Source organism: Cervus canadensis, chromosome 15 (genome assembly GCF_019320065.1).
Source record: "Cervus canadensis isolate Bull #8, Minnesota chromosome 15, ASM1932006v1, whole genome shotgun sequence".
Lineage (NCBI taxonomy): Eukaryota > Metazoa > Chordata > Mammalia > Artiodactyla > Cervidae > Cervus > Cervus canadensis.
This window is the reverse complement of record NC_057400.1, coordinates 60,406,103-60,425,173: the sequence shown is the minus strand read 5'-3', so window position 1 is coordinate 60,425,173 and position 19,071 is coordinate 60,406,103. Positions and strand designations below refer to the sequence as shown.

The 19,071-nt window shown below is 36.0% G+C and overlaps 1 protein-coding gene across 6 annotated transcripts in view; it reads left to right on the top strand.

Annotated features, from left to right (window-relative positions):
* PDE1A (phosphodiesterase 1A) overlaps window positions 1–19,071 on the top strand; it is a 376,209-nt gene that overhangs the window by 280,304 nt on the left and 76,834 nt on the right. For all 6 annotated transcript variants that reach the window (XM_043488084.1, XM_043488083.1, XM_043488081.1 and 3 more), the window contains 4 exons: window positions 5,639–5,705; window positions 9,339–9,455; window positions 10,295–10,435; window positions 18,497–18,597. In XM_043488084.1, the coding sequence (XP_043344019.1) occupies window positions 5,639–5,705; window positions 9,339–9,455; window positions 10,295–10,435; window positions 18,497–18,597 (426 nt within the window). The remainder of the gene's footprint in view (window positions 1–5,638; window positions 5,706–9,338; window positions 9,456–10,294; window positions 10,436–18,496; window positions 18,598–19,071) is intronic.

Below are 19,071 nucleotides of genomic sequence, written 5' to 3'. Positions count from 1 at the left end.
ATTCTCATTAAATAGAAAATCAAAACAAATTCTGTGAAATATATTGATATGTTAAACTTTCATTTTTTTTTTCATTTGCTGCACAGAAACATCAAAACGTACTTAAGGTAACTAAATTAGTAAGTAGTCTTAAAGAAATCAAAGTACTAAAACACATAGAAATGAAATATTTTCTATTACTTTTGAATTTCCATTAGTAAATATGTAAACAAAAGGATATGTTTATCTAGAATTTTGAAAAATAATCATCTTCAATCATGAAAATTAGAAAGGCTTCTTGAGTCTTTTCTCAAGTAGCCCCTTCCAAGAATCAGCCCGTCAGCAAGTCCAAGCAATTTGCTTACACCAGTGTATCCCAAACCTACTCACTTTCTCATCTCCTCTCCAGAAACCCCAATCTAAGCCTTTGCCACCTGCCATCAGAAATGTGACAATAACTGTCAACTAGGCTCCCCTCTTCCTCACTTGCTTTCTCTAAGCAAGTCACTTTCTACAGTGATTTTTAAAATGTAAATTCAGTTCTGTCATTCTTAACCTTAAAATTATCTGATTGCCTTTACCATTTCACTGGATGTACCATTTCACCTGGTATTAAAGGCAACTTCTGTATCACAGCTTGCATGACTAGGCCCCCTTATCTTCTAGACTCATCTAATGCTACTATCACCCTTTACTGAATATCTATACTAGTGTGATTTCAACTCCATGAATATCCAATACTTTGGCCACCTGATGCAAAGAAGTGACTCACTGGAAAAGACTCTGATGCTGGGAAAGATTGAAGGCAGGAGGAGAAGGGGACAACAGAAGATGAGATGGTTTGATGGCATCACTGACTTGATATGAGTTTGAGCAAGCTTCAGGAGTTGGTGATGGACAGGGAAGCCTGGCGTGCTGTGGTCCATGGGGTCACAAAAAGTCAGACACGACTGAGCGACTGAACTGAGCTTTCTTCCCTTGGGACCAGTAATTCTGCTCTTTCCTCTATCAGAAATGATTTTCCCCAAACTTCACTCTGACTAGCCATTTCTATCTTTCCAGAGGCCTTTCCTGGTTACTCTGTATACTGTTCATCACTTTCTCTATCCCAACCAGTGGTTTACCTCATAGCATTTAGTGCTCTTTTTACTCATGTATTATTTCTTATTTATTGTCCCTCTTCACCACTAAATAAACCCTGTGAAAACAACACATAGGTTTCTTATTCTCCACTGAGTAGTCTCTTGTCCACCACAATGTCCGGCATATGATAGTTTTATTTTTTTTAAGTTTTTGAATTATATTCTGCAACTGTAATAAAAAACCTTCCAAAAATAATCTTCCCTATTTCCAGTAGAACTTTTACCACTTACAGGAGAACAGGAAATCCATTGTTCTTTTTCAGCAACTTGTAATATAATGACTATTTACTCATATGTGAGACCACTGCATTAAGGTTTCTCCCACATTCATTCTCCAGAATGAGTTATCCTACTTTTCCACACTAATTTTTAAAGTTTTCACCCTAATATCCTATTCCCAACTATAGAGTTAGAAAATGATAATGAAGTGGTTTCTCCTTCTCCTTAGAAGAGTAATCTTCTTCCTTCTCTTTCTTTATATATAATGAGAATATACAGGGATATTCATTTCTCAAACCTGCTCCAAGTCAAGGAAACATGAGAGTTCTCACCGAACCCAAAGAGCCTTGAAGAATGTCAGAATTGGAGCCAATGGTATTGGCTGCAGAGTAATGAGAACAGTAATGTTAATATTAAGAATAATGACTTTCTGGGACTTCCCTGGTACTCCAGTGTTTGAGAATCCTTCTGCCAGTGCAAAAGACACTGGGTTGATCCCTGCTCTGGAAAGATCCCACATGCCTTCAGGCAACTAAGGCCATGGGCCAGAATTACTGAGCCCAGGCACCCTAGAGTCAATTCCCCCCAACAAGAGAAGCCACCACAATAAGAAGCCGGCACACTAACTTCTCCAGTTGCAGGGACCGGGAGCTGCTAAAGAGTAGTTCCTGGTCACTGCAACTAGAGAAAGCCTGAACACAGCAACGAAGACCCAGAACAGCCAAAAATAAACAAACAAGCATTTAAAAAATAATAACAGCTTTCTTATATTGAGTACTTATAATAATGTTACACTAGGCGTTTATATCATTTATCTTCATAAAAAGTGTATGATTATCCTTATTTTACAGATAACTGACATTAGCTTTCTAGAGGTCACACAGCTAGGGATTGGTTACCCTGTGATCCAAGATCCAAATTGTGTGTTCTCCTTGCTACATAATACTGCCTTTTGTGCCATGAAGTTACACAGATGTAAAGTTACTTAATTTTTAAAGTTTCTTATTCCTGACCACTTATCTCCTTGCCCATCCAACTTCATTACCCCGTACCTCCATTTTTTAGTAATGATTAAAAAAATAGAAAAAACTATTTGTTTCTTAAAAAAAAAAAAAACAAAAAACTAAATATCATTTCAGTTCAGTTCAGTAGCTCCGTTGTGTCTGACTCTTTGCCACCCCATAGATTGCAGCACACCAGGCTTCCCTGTCCATCACCAACAGCTGGAGCTTGCTCAAACTCATGTCCATCGAGTCGGTGATGCCATCCAACGATCTCATCCTATGTTGTCCCTTTCTCCTCCTGCCTTCAATCTTTCCCAGTATCAGGGTTCTTTTCCAATGGGTCAGTTCTTTGCATCAGGTGACTGAATATTGGAGTTTCAGCTTCAGCATCAGTCTTTCCAATGAATATTTAGAACTGATTTCTTTTAGGAGGGACTGGTTTGATCTCTTTGTAGTCCAAAGGACTCTTCAGAGTCTTCTTCAGGACCACAGTAAAAAAAAAGCATCAATTCTTTGGCACTCAGCTTTCTTTATGGTCCAACTGTCACATACATACATGGCTAATGGAAAAAGCATAGCTTTGACTAGACGGATATTTGTTGGCAAAGTAACGTCTTTGCTTTTTAATATGCTGTCTAGGTTGGTCAGAGCTTTCTTCCAAGGAGCAAGTGTCTTTTAATTTCATGGTTGCAGTTACCATCTGCACTGATTTTGGAGCCCAAGAAAATAGTCTCACTATTTCCATTGTTTCCCCATCTATTTGCCATGAAGAGGTGGGGCTGGATGCCATGATCTTAGTTTTTCGAATACTGAGTTTTAAGCCAGCTTTTCCACTCTCTTTCATTTTCATCAAAAAACTCTTAAGTTCCTCCTTGCCTGGACCTTTTATTTTCATTTTTTTATTTTTTATTAAAAAAAAATGCCTGGACCTTTTATATTGTGATTAAATTGTTTCCTTGTTCTGCAAGATTAAAATATATATACCTATCTTAGTGGAGCAAGTAATGTTAGTATTTTTCTGATAGGCTGCTCTGAAATCTTCCAACTGAGATAGAGGATAAGGATAATTTTTTATTATAACTGTTTGCCACATCTAAAAATTATTTAAGGTCATTTAATACTTCCTGGTGGCTCAGACAGTAAAGCGTCTGCCTACAATGCGGGAGACTTGGGTTCAATCCCTGGGTAGGGAAGATCCTCTGGAGAAGGAAATGGCAACCCACTCCAGTATTCTTGCCTGGAAAATCCCATGGACAGAGGAGCCTGGTAGGCTACAGTCCATGGGGTCGCAAAGAGTCAGACATGACTGAGTGACTTCACTTTCACTTTCAAGACAAAAATTAAATTGTGTTCAGTAGCTCAGCAGTGTCCGATTCTTTGTGCCCTCATGGACTATAGCACAGCAGGCTTCCCTATTCTTCACCCTCTCCCAGAGCTTGCTCAAACTCATGTCCATTGAGTCAGTGATGCCAACCAACCATCTCGTCCTCTGTCATCCCCTTCTCCTCCTGCCTTCAATCTTTCCCAGCCTCAGGGTCTTTTCCAAGGAGTTGGCTCTTTGCATCTTGTGGCCAAAGTATTGGAACTTCAGTTTCAGCCTCAGTCCTTCCAATGAATATTCAGGACTGATTTCCTTTAGGATTGACTGGTTTGATCTCCTTGCAGTCCAAGGGACTCTCGAGTCTTCTCCAACACCACAGTTCAAAAGAGTCAGTTCTTTGGTGCCTTCTTTATGATCCAACTCTCAGATCTGTACATAACTACTGGATAAACCATATCTTTGTCTGTAGGGACCTTTGTTGGCAAAGTAATGTCTCTCCTTTTTAATATGCTTTCTAGGTTTGTTATAGCTTTTCTTTCAAGGAGCAAGTGTTTTTTAATTTCATGGCTGCAGTTGCCATTTGCAGTGATTTTGGAGCCCAAGAAAATAAAGTCTGTCACCGTTTCCATTGTTTCCCCACCTATTTGCCATGACGTGGTGAAACCAGATGCCATGGTCTTAGTTTTTTGAATGTGAATTTTAAAATGGGAACATGGAAATAAAGTAACAAGGTCTCTGTAATAAAATGGGAAGATAGTTTATCAAGAAAGCCTAATCTCTATGTAAGTAAATACAATACTTTAATTCTGAGCATCTGAGAAGTGAAGATTAAAAAGGAAAATATGAGAAATTATTTGGCTTTTATTATCTTAAAAAAAGATAGCATTTACATAGGAACTGACTAATGTCTTATGGATTTTTAATATAAGATATATTGAGTCAAAAGGGTTAGTATTTCCCTTAGTGATTCTATAAAAGATGCAGAATATTTTCTTATATTTCTTATATTGACCCCCAATATAATGATATAGTCATTAAATTATGGCTTTGTTCAGGCATCTTGTGAGGAGAAGTTTACTACAGTGTAATCTAGGAATGAAACTTGCTTGTGAGCTAACGATGTAAAAATTAAGGGACATGATTATTCCATGGTTTTCACAGGACTTTGTGGAGGAACCATGTTTCTTTCAATCCTGGTTAGAAACCTATTGCTATTTCTACACATTAGGGTATCACGTTGATTCTATTTTTGCACAAATCAGTGGAAGACTTTCTTATATTTATTTAAGTCATCTTGATTTTCCCTTGGAAAATGGAACCAACAAATTACTGATTAATAAAAATATTTTTATTGTTGCTATTATAAAAATAAAAATATCCTTTCTTGATAATCTTTATTAAATAATATTAAAAGACAGTTTGAACAAACTTAAGCAATTTTTTTCAATATGGTTTCCTCCCAATATTCTTAACTAAAACAAAAAAAGTAAGGTGTGTAAATTCTGGTGATGTTACATATTCTCTTCTATAATTTTCATTTTGTGAAAAAAGAAAGAAAACCTATAAAGGACTATTTCAGTGACATTCAGCTTCCAGACTGAAAATTTCGTAACACAGGACAGAAAACAAGGCTGCTCTGCTGTCTTGAATGTGATGGTCTGCTAAAAAGTATTGTTGCTGCACATGCAAATGACAGTCTTTTTTTTTTTAATAAGCTGAAGTTTAGGAAAAGATCTCTTTACATAGACGTTAAAACCATATTGACTTTATATGTGATTGTGAGTAAACAAAATACTATTTTCATTGTAAACATGTAATAAATGATGGCAGTAATTATCACTGTTGCCAGAAAGAGAATCTGTATCTAATGATACCAGGTCAACAAGTCAAAGGTAATTATTTCTTTGTTTTTAATAAACAGTTAAAACTTTGAGTAAATGCTTTTTATACACACACTTATTTTTCTTTTTCAGAATGTACAGAAAGTCCTATCACATGGTCGGCTTGGCATATCCAGAAGCTGTCATAGTAACATTAAAGGTAAAAAGTTTTAGTTATCTTAGTTTATAAAATAGTCACTTTTTCTAGTCTCTTTGAAATGATGGGAGGAAAATAAGAATAGGTCTTTGATGTAGTTTACATATCAGAATATAAAAAATTATTTTAACCATTTACAAATGTCATGTGTTTCAAGTCATAACTTGATTTAAATGAGGATCAGTTTGTTAATGTTTATACTAACAAACTCAATACATATAGATGTTTATCAGTAACAACTGGTAATACCCATGTATAAATACACATATGTGTGTGATGTTGTCTTTTTTATGCTTTATGCTTTTTGCTTTATTTAGGTGGGGCTTGTATTCAACTTTGAGAGGGCATCAGCATTTGTCAGAATACACATATTTTGTTACTATATATTATGAAACGAATGCATTATCAGTGAAAAGACATTTCAGTCAAATGTAATTAAAGGACAAAACTTAGATCGAAGAAAATTGTTTAGAATTTTAGGTCTGAGAAAATATAAAAAGGAAGATAAAATTAAGAAAGTAAACAAAAAAGAAATTTATCTCTTTTGTCTCTGACTTTCCCTGTGGTTGCCCTAGTCTGAGGCCCAGTTGCAGTATTACATGCGTTAGAAATAACTAGAGTTGAAAATCTGATGTGGTAAAAGTTTTTGACTCACTTGTTCCTACTTTGTTTGTGTGTGTGTGTATGTGAACACTGTTCCTAGACTATATTACTAAAGAGGCATTTTGTAGGCTTGTCATTCTACGTTCCCTATTTCATTCTGTTGCTTAATTTGGGTAGGAAATTCAACTTTGTCTCCTCTAATAGCTTTATAGTGGTTTCCTGTATTAACCAAAAATTTAAAGAATACTAGCAACAAGTTACTTTATTTTTGATATATTAAACCCCGTTCCTAGTTTACATTTATATTGATTTCTTTTGTTCCTTAATTCCCTTTTAAACATCCCCTTTGTTTTTTCTCTGCATTTGTTTTTTTCTCTGCTGCATATTAGATTTTAATCTTATTCATTTAAAAAAGCAATGTTTTTCTCAGAAGCTTTTTTATATTCCTGTTTCTAAAACTATAATAGAGCCTAGTATATAACTGAAATGTCATATTATTGGATATGAATTATTCCTTAGCTCTTAAAAGATTTTTATTTCCTCATTATTTCCTCAACTGTAGACAAGAAAATCAATTTTATTTTTATAGAAACCAACTTCCAGAATATTTTGGTATGAGAGACTGCAAGCAGATTTCAAAAACGTAGTATAGAGGAAACACGAACTAACAGGTTGAGGAGAATTATCACTAAGCATGTTTTAATAATTCTGATTTTCTGAGATACCTCCAGCCTTGTTTGTTCTCAGCCTGACAATGTAAAAGCCAAGCATCTTCAGAAGTTTACAGATATAAATTATCATTGCTGATAAAAAAAAAATGCCCCCAAATGGAGAGTTAACCTTTTCCTCAGTTGGAAACCCCTAGCAGGAACTGTAAACAGCAACCTTGCAACAGTCTGAACTGATTCCTCTGTGTTAGCTTTGGAATTTAGTAAGAGATTTGTTTGTCTCCTTTGAGCTTTATTAATGGCAAAATGACTTCTAACAGAACTCTGAGAGATTTTTAAATTTACAAACAGATCAAGCAAGTATTTGGGGATCAAATTAAGGCCAAATGCAAAGAATTTAACAAAGGTACACAAGCAAGCCAAAAAATATTTCCTTGGTGTTCCCAAATGATTAAAACTGCATTTGGAGTTATTGTTACTGTTTGTCAAAAGAGTTTTAAAAGATGGCTTGAATACTGTTTATCATATTTTCAGTTTATTTTCAGTTTATTACATTATGTATTGTTGTCTCTGTGAAATATGCTAAATGAAAAGTTCTAATACAGGGCCTGCTTAAATTTGAAATTAATATACAGCTTTAAGGTTATCCACTTACTGTCCAATGCTAAACCTATTCTGTGTGTGCAAACACTAGACCTTCTTTGCTAATAATTTCTGATAATTATTAGAACTGATTCTGCTGTGTTTCTGTAGATTTCTAAATTTCAGAGATTTATTTATGATTGCAAACTCAAACTTTATCTTAATACATATTTAATGTACTGATAACACTTACTGCAAGTCCATCTGTGGGCTTCTCTGCAAGTTTTTGACCTGGAATTACCTGAATCAATATCCTTAGGTGGCTGGACTGGTTTGGTATACCTGCTCATTGCCCTCTTTCCCACAATTAGGGGGTACTTTCATAGGGTATCTGTTTCACTACAGGCCTGATCACTTCCCTGGGGAATTGCCTGAAATGCCAAAAACACTATCCTCCTCCCCAGTCAAGAGGCCCACTTCCTTTATCTCACCATCTGGCCCTGGTGAAAAAGTAAAGATGAATCAGCCAAGGTTAGAGTGAGGAATCAGGTACTATTACTCTACCTAGAAACAGTACTCTCTCTTTCTCTCTCTCTAAAGCACCTGCATATTTAAAAAAAAAAACAATTATTTACTTATTTTTGGCTGTGCTGGTTCCTCATTGCTGAGCAGGTGTTTCTCTAGTTGTGGAGGACGGGGCCTCTTCTCCAGTTGCGGTGCGCAGGCTTCCCATTGCAGTGGCTTCTCTGGATGCAGAGCACAGACCCTAGGGCACGCGGGCTTCAGTAGCTGTGGCGCGTGGGCCCCGGAGTTGCCGCTTCCCGCCTCTAGACCACACGCTCCGCAGTTGTGGTGTACAGACTTAGCTGGTCTGCAGCGTGTGGGATCTTCTCAGACCAGGGATTGAACCTGTGTCTCCTGCATTGCCAGGCAAATTCTTTACCCCTGAGCCACCAAGGAAGTATCTGCATCTTGAAAAAAAAAGAAGACTCAAAATATCAAAGGTCTAAAGCAAATTAGTAGCTCTTAAAAGGTGGACCCACCAGTCCATCCTAAAGGAGATCAGCCCTGGGTGTTCATTGGAAGGACTGATGCTGAAGCTGAAACTCCAATACTTTGACCACCTGATGCGAAGAGCTGACTCATTGGAAAAGACCCTGATGCTGGGAGGGATTGGGGGCAGGAGGAGAAGGGGACAAGAGAGGATGAGATGGCTGGATGGCATCACCGACTCGATGTACATGAGTTTGAGTAAACTCTGGGAGTTGGTGATGGACAGGGAGGTCTGGCTGCTGCAATTCATGGGGTCGCAAAGAGTCGGACACGACTGAGCGACAGAATGAACTAAATTGAAAAGGCAGACGTTCAAGCAGTATAGTAGGTGTGTGGGTGGGGAAGGTAAATCGGGGTCATCTTCCCTCTATCCCTCAATTACATCACCCACATAACCTGGAATTCTACCTTAAAATTAGGCCCACTTTGGGAAAATAATTTATGGCTTTCATCTGGAGAGAGACTAAGAATAAGGGAGTTATAGTTTATTATATCAAATTGGATAACCTTGGGATTAAGGGGGAGAACTTAAGTATACAGACTTCACTGTTGTGGATCCATAGACACTGTGTCCCTGTCATATCAGATGCTGGTGAAAGTAAAGTCTGATGTGCTGAATTGAAATCTGACCTGCTGGATGTATAATTCCTGATCTTTCTAAGAATTTTTCATAGAAAGAAACAAAACCACATGATGTTGTCATATAAAATGTTTACTTTTTTTCCTACAGGATGTTGATAAATGGTCTTTTGATGTATTTGCCTTGAATGAAGCAAGTGGAGAACATAGTCTGAAGTTTATGATTTATGAACTATTCACCAGATATGATCTTATCAACCGTTTCAAGGTCAGAAACGTGAAACAAAAGTAAAATGCTCTTAGAATGAGTTATCTATATGAGAGTGTAAATGCAAAACATTGACTCATTAATCAATTCATCTAAAAATGTTTTTGGGTTGGCAGATCACAGAACTGTGGGGATGAGTTCACCACATGATATGGCTATTCTCCACAAATCACTGACATTTCTTATTTCCACTGTGGTATCATAAAGCCATGATAGCATCATTGCAACAAGATATGAATGTCACCTTGAATTACTCATGGAACACTCGTGTACACATTGGAATCTGTGTCTTAAAGAAATATGAGTTTCCTAAAATGCAAAATGAACCGTTTCTGGCAGCTTTTCTTAAAATGAAAGGGCTTCTAATTAACTTCACTTAGACCTATCTCAGCCACAAATTTGATTCAGATTTCTCAGTGTGTATCTATGGAGTCATGATATTTTTTAGAGTTAGAAGTTACTGGGAGGTCATTTATTTTAACCTCCTTGAATTACTGGTAGAAAAACTAGATTTTACCAGTTGTAATTGGAAGAGTTTATGCCTTTAAAAACTAACCTTCTTATTTGACTCTAGATGATATAAAAATTTAAAGATTGCTGTATGGTTAAGACTGTTATTTCGTCTATCTTAATTAAACATTTGGGGGTTATAATTCTCATCAGCATTGAAAACTGACAGATTAATGAACTGTTTTCTTGGAGCAATCCACATTTAACTTTAAGAAACTACTGCCCACATCTGACTCACTGATGTGTCCCATCCCAAGCATCTTTATGCTCATGTTAATTTAGTGCCACTCTTTTGGTCAAAATATAATCATAATTATTACTTTCTGCAGATTCCTGTTTCTTGCCTAATTGCCTTTGCAGAAGCTCTAGAAGTTGGTTACAGCAAGTACAAAAATCCATACCACAATTTGATTCATGCAGCTGATGTCACTCAAACTGTGCATTACATAATGCTTCATACAGGTATCATGGTAAGAAAGTCTTTGTGATTGAAGTTTGTTAGTTAATCCCATTCCCTTCTCATTGTTTCTTTATTACTCATAAAAGTATTATAAGTAACTATCTTCTGGATTTTTGAGGGTTAACAAATTATCTATAATATACATTTTTCAAAAAATATTTTAATTCAGTGAAAAAAGATCTCCAGAAGCAAGTGAAAATATACTGCAAATTCTTCAAAATTTGGACCATATGACATTTTTCATTTGTAAATTCCTGTGGCTCAGATAGATGGTAAAGAATCCACCTGCAACACAGGAGACCAGGATTCAATCTGTGGGTCGGGAAGTTCCCCTGGAGAAGGGAATCACAACCCACTCCAGTATTCTTGCCTGGAGAATTCCATGGACAGAGGATCCTGGCAGGCTACCTACTGTCTATGGTGTTGCAAAGGGTCAAACATGACTGAGTGACTAACACTCGCTCACTCACTTTCCCCATAGGAATCAACTCCCAGAAGGTGACCTAGAAAAAAAGCCTGTGGAATAAAAGTTAGTTGTAGTGCTCTTCCCTCATTTCATTAACCAGGCTGACCTCACTAGCTTTTTCTTTTCTACATGCTTGTATCACCAATTACAATCAAATCCTAATAGATATTTTTGTAAATTATTCATGTGGATTTTCCCAAATTCTTCTTCTTCCTCTTTGCATCTGAATGGATCAGTTGATGACTGGATAAGTGGTTCAGCAGTGCAAATCCTGGGGCAACGAGTATATGATGGGAAGTCTGAGATGGCCTGGAATTCCTGTAATGTCTCAGAGCATAGGATGACTTCCAAGAGATAAAAAGGGAAGGGCAGTCCTTCCTTCTGAAGGTTCCAAACTGGGAGGGGTTCATCCCAGGGTATGAGTCATTGTTGAGATCCCCAACATCTAAGTGCATTTTTGAATTCTCATGTGTTGACCTATGTGAAGCAATACCATAAAACACATATAAGTAAAATAAGTAGAATGGTCTAGCAAACCCTATAACATACATTGCCTACCTGTTTAGATTTCAGACATCATGTCCTTTTTATTGGTATGGGTCATTGGCATTCAGAGCTATATGACTAGTACTCCTCCATATTTCTGCCCCAGAGACTGTATTCCTTACCTAGTGCCATGCAAAACCCTTACAGATACAATATGGAGACCTGAAGATCTTGAAAACTTATAACAGGTACATGATTCTCCAAGTTTACTGTATACCCGTGTGTTATATGCATTTTCCCCCAAGAATCCAGTGTGTTATTTACTACATGAGACCCCTTTGCTATGATTTGTCGAAAGGTGCCTCACACAATGACTAAAAAATGATCTATTTTACTTCTCCATCTTTTTTTTGCCTCCTAAATATTGCAGATACATCAATGCTTTGGGCTCAGATTCCACTCCTGCCCAGTGTTTCAATGATCTGTTTCTTCAAAACAAACTACTCTAAACCTCAATGACTTATAACAATAATTTATCATATTTCTCAAGGGTTGTTGGTTAGAAGAGTCCCAAACAGAAGGTTCTCACTTGGGGTCTCTCATGTGATTGTGACCAGCTAGCAACTGTGGACACAGATATCTGAAGACATCACTGGGCAGGCATCTACAGTGGTTCAGTCATATGGCTGGCAGTTGTCAATGGCTAGTAGCTGGAAGCTCAGCTGGGCTTTTAATGAAGAAATTTTTTGGAATATCACTGCCAATTCAATAGAAAATTTCATTATATTGACAGGATCAGCAAGTAATATAACTGCTTTGGAGTTAAGGCCTACTTTGGGAGAGGCAAAAATCAAAAACCTTTGCTGATGCAGTAGCAAGATTCTCTTGTAACCTTCTAGAAGGCTGAATTATATGTAATTGTACCTTTGTATTCTCTTTTTAAGTTGTAAATATATATATCACTCAGCTAAGGCATAAATGTGCGCAATGAGCCAAATCAAATGTAGTTGTGGTTGGACTTGGTCCTTGGTTGAAGTTTACTCATCATTCATTTGACACTTAAAAGGAAGAAGCAGGTAGAAACAAACATTCAAAGATATAGCTTTAAAGTATTGTACAATTTAAAAAAGTAGTATATATGACTTTCTTTATATCTGTTTCTCTTCCCAGCATATGTACATATGCATACACACATACACACAAATTCTTTTAAAGCTCCCATTGGTTTAATCAGACTTCATTGTCACAGCTGTTCCTTGAACTCTGTTTTCCCTGGGTTTTATATGCATGGCAATTAGTGTGAAAAACAGTGCCTCCTGACACCTGCACATGCTGTTACCCTGGGAAAAAATGCTGTAACATCTTCCTGGCTAGATCTGCTTGCTTTTTCCTTTCTAAGGCCTTGGTCTTGAATCTGATAGTGAGGTGGTTTTCATTTTACATGTTCAGCATTTCTTCTTTTCTGAATCCTGTGGCATTGAAAGGTTAACTGAAAAATGAAATATTTAAGTGTTAGTTTGAAATGGAAACTGAACTAATTACGTTTCCTCAGAACAAAATAAAATGGAAAAGCTCTGCCTGCTTTGGTATAAAAATATCGGCTTTAATTATGAAGTATGAGGAGAAGATATATGCCATTCAGGGTGGTAGGTAACCAGGATGTTGTTCTAAAATACATTTTTTTGCTTAAGTACTACAATGTAAAGGCAACCAAATAAAAGTCTCCTTGTTCAGCTTTGGAATCTCTGTGCTGAACGTGACATTAAACAGATGAGGGATGCTATATTAGCGGGCAAATAGAGAAATTCAAACCCACAATGTGAGTTTACCCTCAGCCTTGCAAGGAAGGCTTGTTCCAGAATCTAACAAGCTATTCCAACTTCTCTGGGAGATGGGAAATCTGGCCCAGCCTGGCATGACTCCTAGAAAGTTTAAATTGTTAGTAAAGATGACATAGTCACTTTTTGAGATACTAACCGATAAATATAACTTTACTATACTATAGCACGTTTGGTTTAGAAACTTATTTCTAAATTCATCCTTTAACAAGAAAAGTGTCGATGGACTCCATTCTTACCCCTTAGCTTGGCCATTACAAAAATAGTTGAGTTGGAGACTGTCAGTGTTGTCTAGGATCAGGAAAATACATTTAAACGATTGCAAAATTTTATGATTGATGATGAGAGGAAAAGCAAAATGAATTTTCAGTGTATTGACTATTTTGTCAAAACTAGGTTATACCACCAGCTCAATGGTTTTTTACCAGGTATTTTTAGAAGTATTTTAGATTAAAAAAAAAGTGGTAGAAGTTGAGTATTAATTTTCACACATATGAATGTATTGGTTCTTTGAAACAAACAAACAAAAAAAGCCTTATAGAAATATGCATTTAGCTGAGGACCCAAAGATTTGATATGGTGAAGACAGGGTCACTTACGTTAGTGTTTTAGCCAATGCCCTGCTGTTTCAGAATGGTCTTATCGGCATGACGTTTATGGAGCGCTCCAGTAGCAGCCTAATACTGTCAGGCCACTAGTGCAGCCTGTTAGCTGCGAAATGTTCACAGGACCATTGCCTGAAAAGGATTGCGATGAAGCCACTGTCCTTCAGTTTGTTAGTGTCATATTGGGATGCTCTCAGGCCTGGAGCAGGCAGTGCAGAGCTGAAAAGACAGCTGACCCTCTGTCTCCCTCTGTCTCCTTTTCTCACTTAATTAACTTGTTGCTCTGTGCAAGGTGACAGGGGCGTGTGGTAGCTTGAGCTATTTGCTAAAGATCAAATGCTTCACCATGTACTGCCAACCCGCTTCCAAATGACTCTTCGAATATGAAACCATCTGAGGGCCTTGGCAAGAGAACACTTATTTTTGAGGGCTCCTGGCATTGCATTCTCTCTGATACTGAGTCGAAGAGAAGTAACTTGAAAACTATTCCTTTGGAACTTGTGGTCCACTTACTACACCCAGAAATAGCCCCTCATACTGTGAAACTACTCAATTTTTCTCCAGTCTACAAAAATTTGCCACTATGTCTCTATTCTACAAACTACATGGAAATTCTCTTCTTGTAAATGACTTCCAATACAATAGTGTTTGGAAGAGTGAACACAGTGTGGGCTTTCAAGGCAAGCAGATATTGATTTCAAACCTAACTTCCCCACTACCTAACTTCCCTGCTGTCTACTCTGTTCCCTTGTCACTAAAATGTGGTTTAATAATCCCGACCACCTGGTAGTATGACAGTGAGGCATAATGATATCATATGTGTAAACCTAACCTAGTTACTGAAACGTAACAGCAATTAGTAAGAAATATCAATTTATTACACTATATATTAACTTATATGTATTATGTATTAATACTATTATACTCACTTTCCACATTGGGTTAGTTATAGCAAACTAACTCAGTCTATTCAAAGGGATAGAGAAAAAAGGTTCAAAACTACCTATACTGTAAGGGGTTATTAATTATGCTTTTTTAGATACACCAGGAACCAACAGGTTAGTGTGACTTTCTAACCTAAAATTCTCCCAGCCTTATACACACACACATACATATACATTCTCTCTTGTATACACGCACACACACAAAATAATTCAGATATGAAAATTACATCATAAGTCTTAAAGCTTTGTTAGCTTCCCTATCCATCAGTGTATCCAGTTAAATTATCTAGAAATTCTGTGTTTGAAACCTTAGAAGAATATATTTAACATATTACTCCCTTAAATAATGAAGGCTATTGTCATCCACAGAAAGAAGGAACACTGTGATCTGCTGAAAGAACAGAAATTTTGGAATCAGACAGATACAGTTTGAATTCTTGCCCTGCCATTTGAAAGCTATGTGACCTTCTGCAGATTGATTCACTTCTTTAGGATTTGGCTGTGTTATCTGCCAAATGAGGTTTAAAACATTTACCTTGTAAATGGTAAATAGGGTGATTATAAAAATGAAATGAAACCATCTGCCTAAAATGTCCAATTAATGTTAGTTCCTTCTCCTTTCTTTCCATCAACACTGTACATGGTGTTAATGACAGTTAATACCTTTCTCTGGTGTAATTTGAGGACTTTACAAGTAAGTCTACCTGAGCGCTTCTCTAGGCAAAATGCAGTTTAGATGAAGCACAATATCTACACTCCTCATGACTCTTCATTTTAACTCTTATTTTCTGTCCATTAGGAATAAGAAGAACTTGGGTTATGTACTGACCTCTGTTCTGGTTGGGAAGAGTGATATGATTTAGGCGTATTCTCTGTGACTTGTCCTCATGAGTCATTTACAAAATCCTCGAATTTAAGCAACCATTTTCTGAGTTAGAATTCTCATTTGACACCAGTATAAAATAAATTTTCAACTAAGAAGATAAAAATTAGCCCCCAGCTCTACTTTCACTAATATGAAATAGATGTATTTTTCAATTAAATGTGAATGTTCAATGTTTCTCTCTTCCCAAACTAGTTTTTTATGTTAAATTTAATTGTTAAGATGGTAGTGTGACAAAAAACAAGATGAATTCATGAAAGAAGTACTGTTTATGGGAGGCAGAGATTAGTAAGACCAAAAACAGGAAGCATATGTATAATCAATTTTGACAGCTAGGAAGATAACAATTTTAAATACTTTGATATAATCTATAACTAAAATTTATCTCTGATTTCCTAATTTAAGTTTTTTACAATGGCAACTTCATAGTCTCTGTTATCATAGTAGATATAAAATGTTGCTTTTAAAAATCACAGGTAAGTCTGTAAATCTTAAATATAACCAATAGGAAATATTTAAGAAAATGGGTGATTTTTTTCTCTAACAACAATTTTCTTTAATGAAACAATGGATTTCTGGGGGTTACAAAATTTGGTCCAACTTAAATTGCTATTCATTTCATGGTGTTTAATTCCATAGTCTCAATGGGGACATTGGAGGCTCAGTCCCAGTTCAGCCTGTAATATAAGCCTTTAATATGTCATTTCCTTTTAATGACTCACAATTAAATGCACCTATAAACACAGTGCGGCTAGTTATATCAACTCTCCTTGGTTCTGAATATCATTTCTGCTTCAGTCATCCAACTGTGAGGCATTTATTTTTGAATTGCAATCAGTAAAGATATGTTAGCTCACTATTATTTTCCAGATTCAATACCTTAAACAGTGTATTTAAGGAAATGAAAGTCAGTCAGTTGTGTCCGACTCTTTGAGACCCCATGGTCTATACAGTCCACGGAATTCTCTAGTCAGAATACTGGAGTGGGTAGCCTTTGCCTTCTCCAGAGGATCTTCCCAACCCAGGGATTGAACGCAGGTCTCCGCATTGCAAGTAGATTCTTTATCAGCTGAGCCACAAGGGAAGCCCATTTAAGGTAATAAGTTTGGTAAAATGTCATTTATTCTGTATTTACTATATGGTAAGACTTGTGATAGGTGCCACACATATATATCAACTTTAAATTTCTTTTAAAGTCCACAGGGGAATGATCACTAATTCTCTTTTCATGGAAACTGTACCTGAGAGATTAAATAACTTATTTGCCTGGTTTAAAACCAGAATTCTCTGATTGCACAGTCTCTTTCCACCATTCCCTATTACTTCCTCCTAAAATTAAAACTGGTGAAATTCAATTCAACAGACAAATGTTAAGTTTCTACTGTGTGCCAAATACCATGATGTGTTATATGAAAGAAGCAAAGATGAATAAGACTGTGCCTTTTGGCAACCATGAAACTCAACAGTGTCACCTCCACTGTTTGATTCATAGACTTACAGTGGCTTCTCCTTGACTTTTATTCAAAATCCTAATTCATCAGTTCTAATCAAGGTAATCTATTGATTCTTTCCCATATTCCACCTTCTCTTTTCAGTCTCGCTTCACTTGACTCTCCAACACAATTGTATTATTAGCAGTGCAATTTCCAGATAGGCCTCTACAGTACCATTCCATATTTACTCTTTCTATTTAGAATCTCTCTGTTCTCAACCTTGCATTTAACTACCAATATTTGTCCATCCTTCATCCAAGATCCACTGCCACCAAATAGATGTCCTATCTACACCTTTATTCTGTGAGTTTTCATCAAGTATGCATGTACTTTACATTGTATTTTTCTGCTACTTTGTGTAAAGCCTTTTCCATGTATATGGAATAAGACCATTAAGAGCAAGTTCCGTGTCATTTTGGATCTTCCGTTCCTGCCATCAGGTACTACCCACTTACAGCACTCTCCAATAGAACTTCCGTGGTGATGGAGACATTTTCTGTCTGCACTGTTCTATAAGATAGCCACTTGCTACGATTGAACAATTGACATGTGGCTACTGTGACTGAAAAAGAGAACATAATTTTACTTATTTTTAATTTAAATAGTCACATGTGATTGTCATATTGAACCATGCAGTTAAAGTGTTACACAAAATGTGAGTGGTGAACAAACTATTGAATTACATAAATAAACTTATAAGAGTAGAGAAAATTTGTTAAACCATCTAATTGATAACAACAAAATATCAATGTATTTGAAGCAGTGCTTTGGATTTTATGTGAAAACATTTACTCTTTCATTGCTATTAAGTTTCACTGTATAGTCATAAAATAGATGTATTAAGAAGAGCAAGCAATAAACTCTTGGAAACTCTTCTAAATTTCTAAATATAAAACTTAAGTTCAGTTTCTCTAATGACCAAAGTAAACATTTTCAACTCTTTTCTCATAGTAAATTCTTCTACAAAAGTTGAGCTAAAAGACATTTTAATATTATATAAGTTATATGTTAAAAATTACTAAACTCTAAATGATTTCATTAGAACCCAAATTGGTAAGGCTGTAAATTCAAAATCCATTTAGAGCTTACCTTTTAAATGATAAAATATTACCATTTTTTCCAATTAACAAGGAAAATTACAATGTCTTGCTTTTTAACTTACAAGTCATTAAACAATCATCAACCTTGTGAAGCATCCACTATGTACAGTTAATGGAGATGAAACAGGGAAAATTATTTAAACTTCATAGAAAGAATTTTATAGAATGATTTATACTCTGTGCAATGAAGCTTTCTGTAGAAAGACGACACTGATTCTACTTTTTGATGTGATGGAATCTTTCCTTAATTTAATAGCACTGGCTGACTGAACTGGAAATTTTAGCAATGGTCTTTGCCGCTGCCATTCATGACTATGAACATACAGGGACTACAAACAATTTTCATATTCAGACAAGGTAAGGCAAAGAATTAACTTTTCTAAGTTAAAATTTGACATTTGTTTTTCTGAGTATTACTTATTCTTTAAGAGGATTTCAAAATAATAATGAAGATGTCTAAAAAAATGAATTTAATAGATTTTAGCAAAATGCCTTAAGCTGCAAACACTTCAGTCAGTTCCTATTTATCAAGAATCTTGTATTTTTTGGTGGCATATTTAGCAATTTAAAGAACATAAAATCACATAAGATAGTTTTTCTCTGCCCAGAACTTACATTAAACTGTCACACAAGTCAGACATTTATTCCCTGGAACAAATCTTGCATCATTTGTTTGATATCAGTTTGTCAGTTTCATGTCAAGGCATCAGTTTGGTGTCATTATGTATTTGAAAACCATGAAAACTTATTTTTGAAAAAAAAATCTAAAAATAAAAGAAATCTTATTTACAGGTTAATAAGAAATGTTAAATTTAAAACAATGAGAAAATT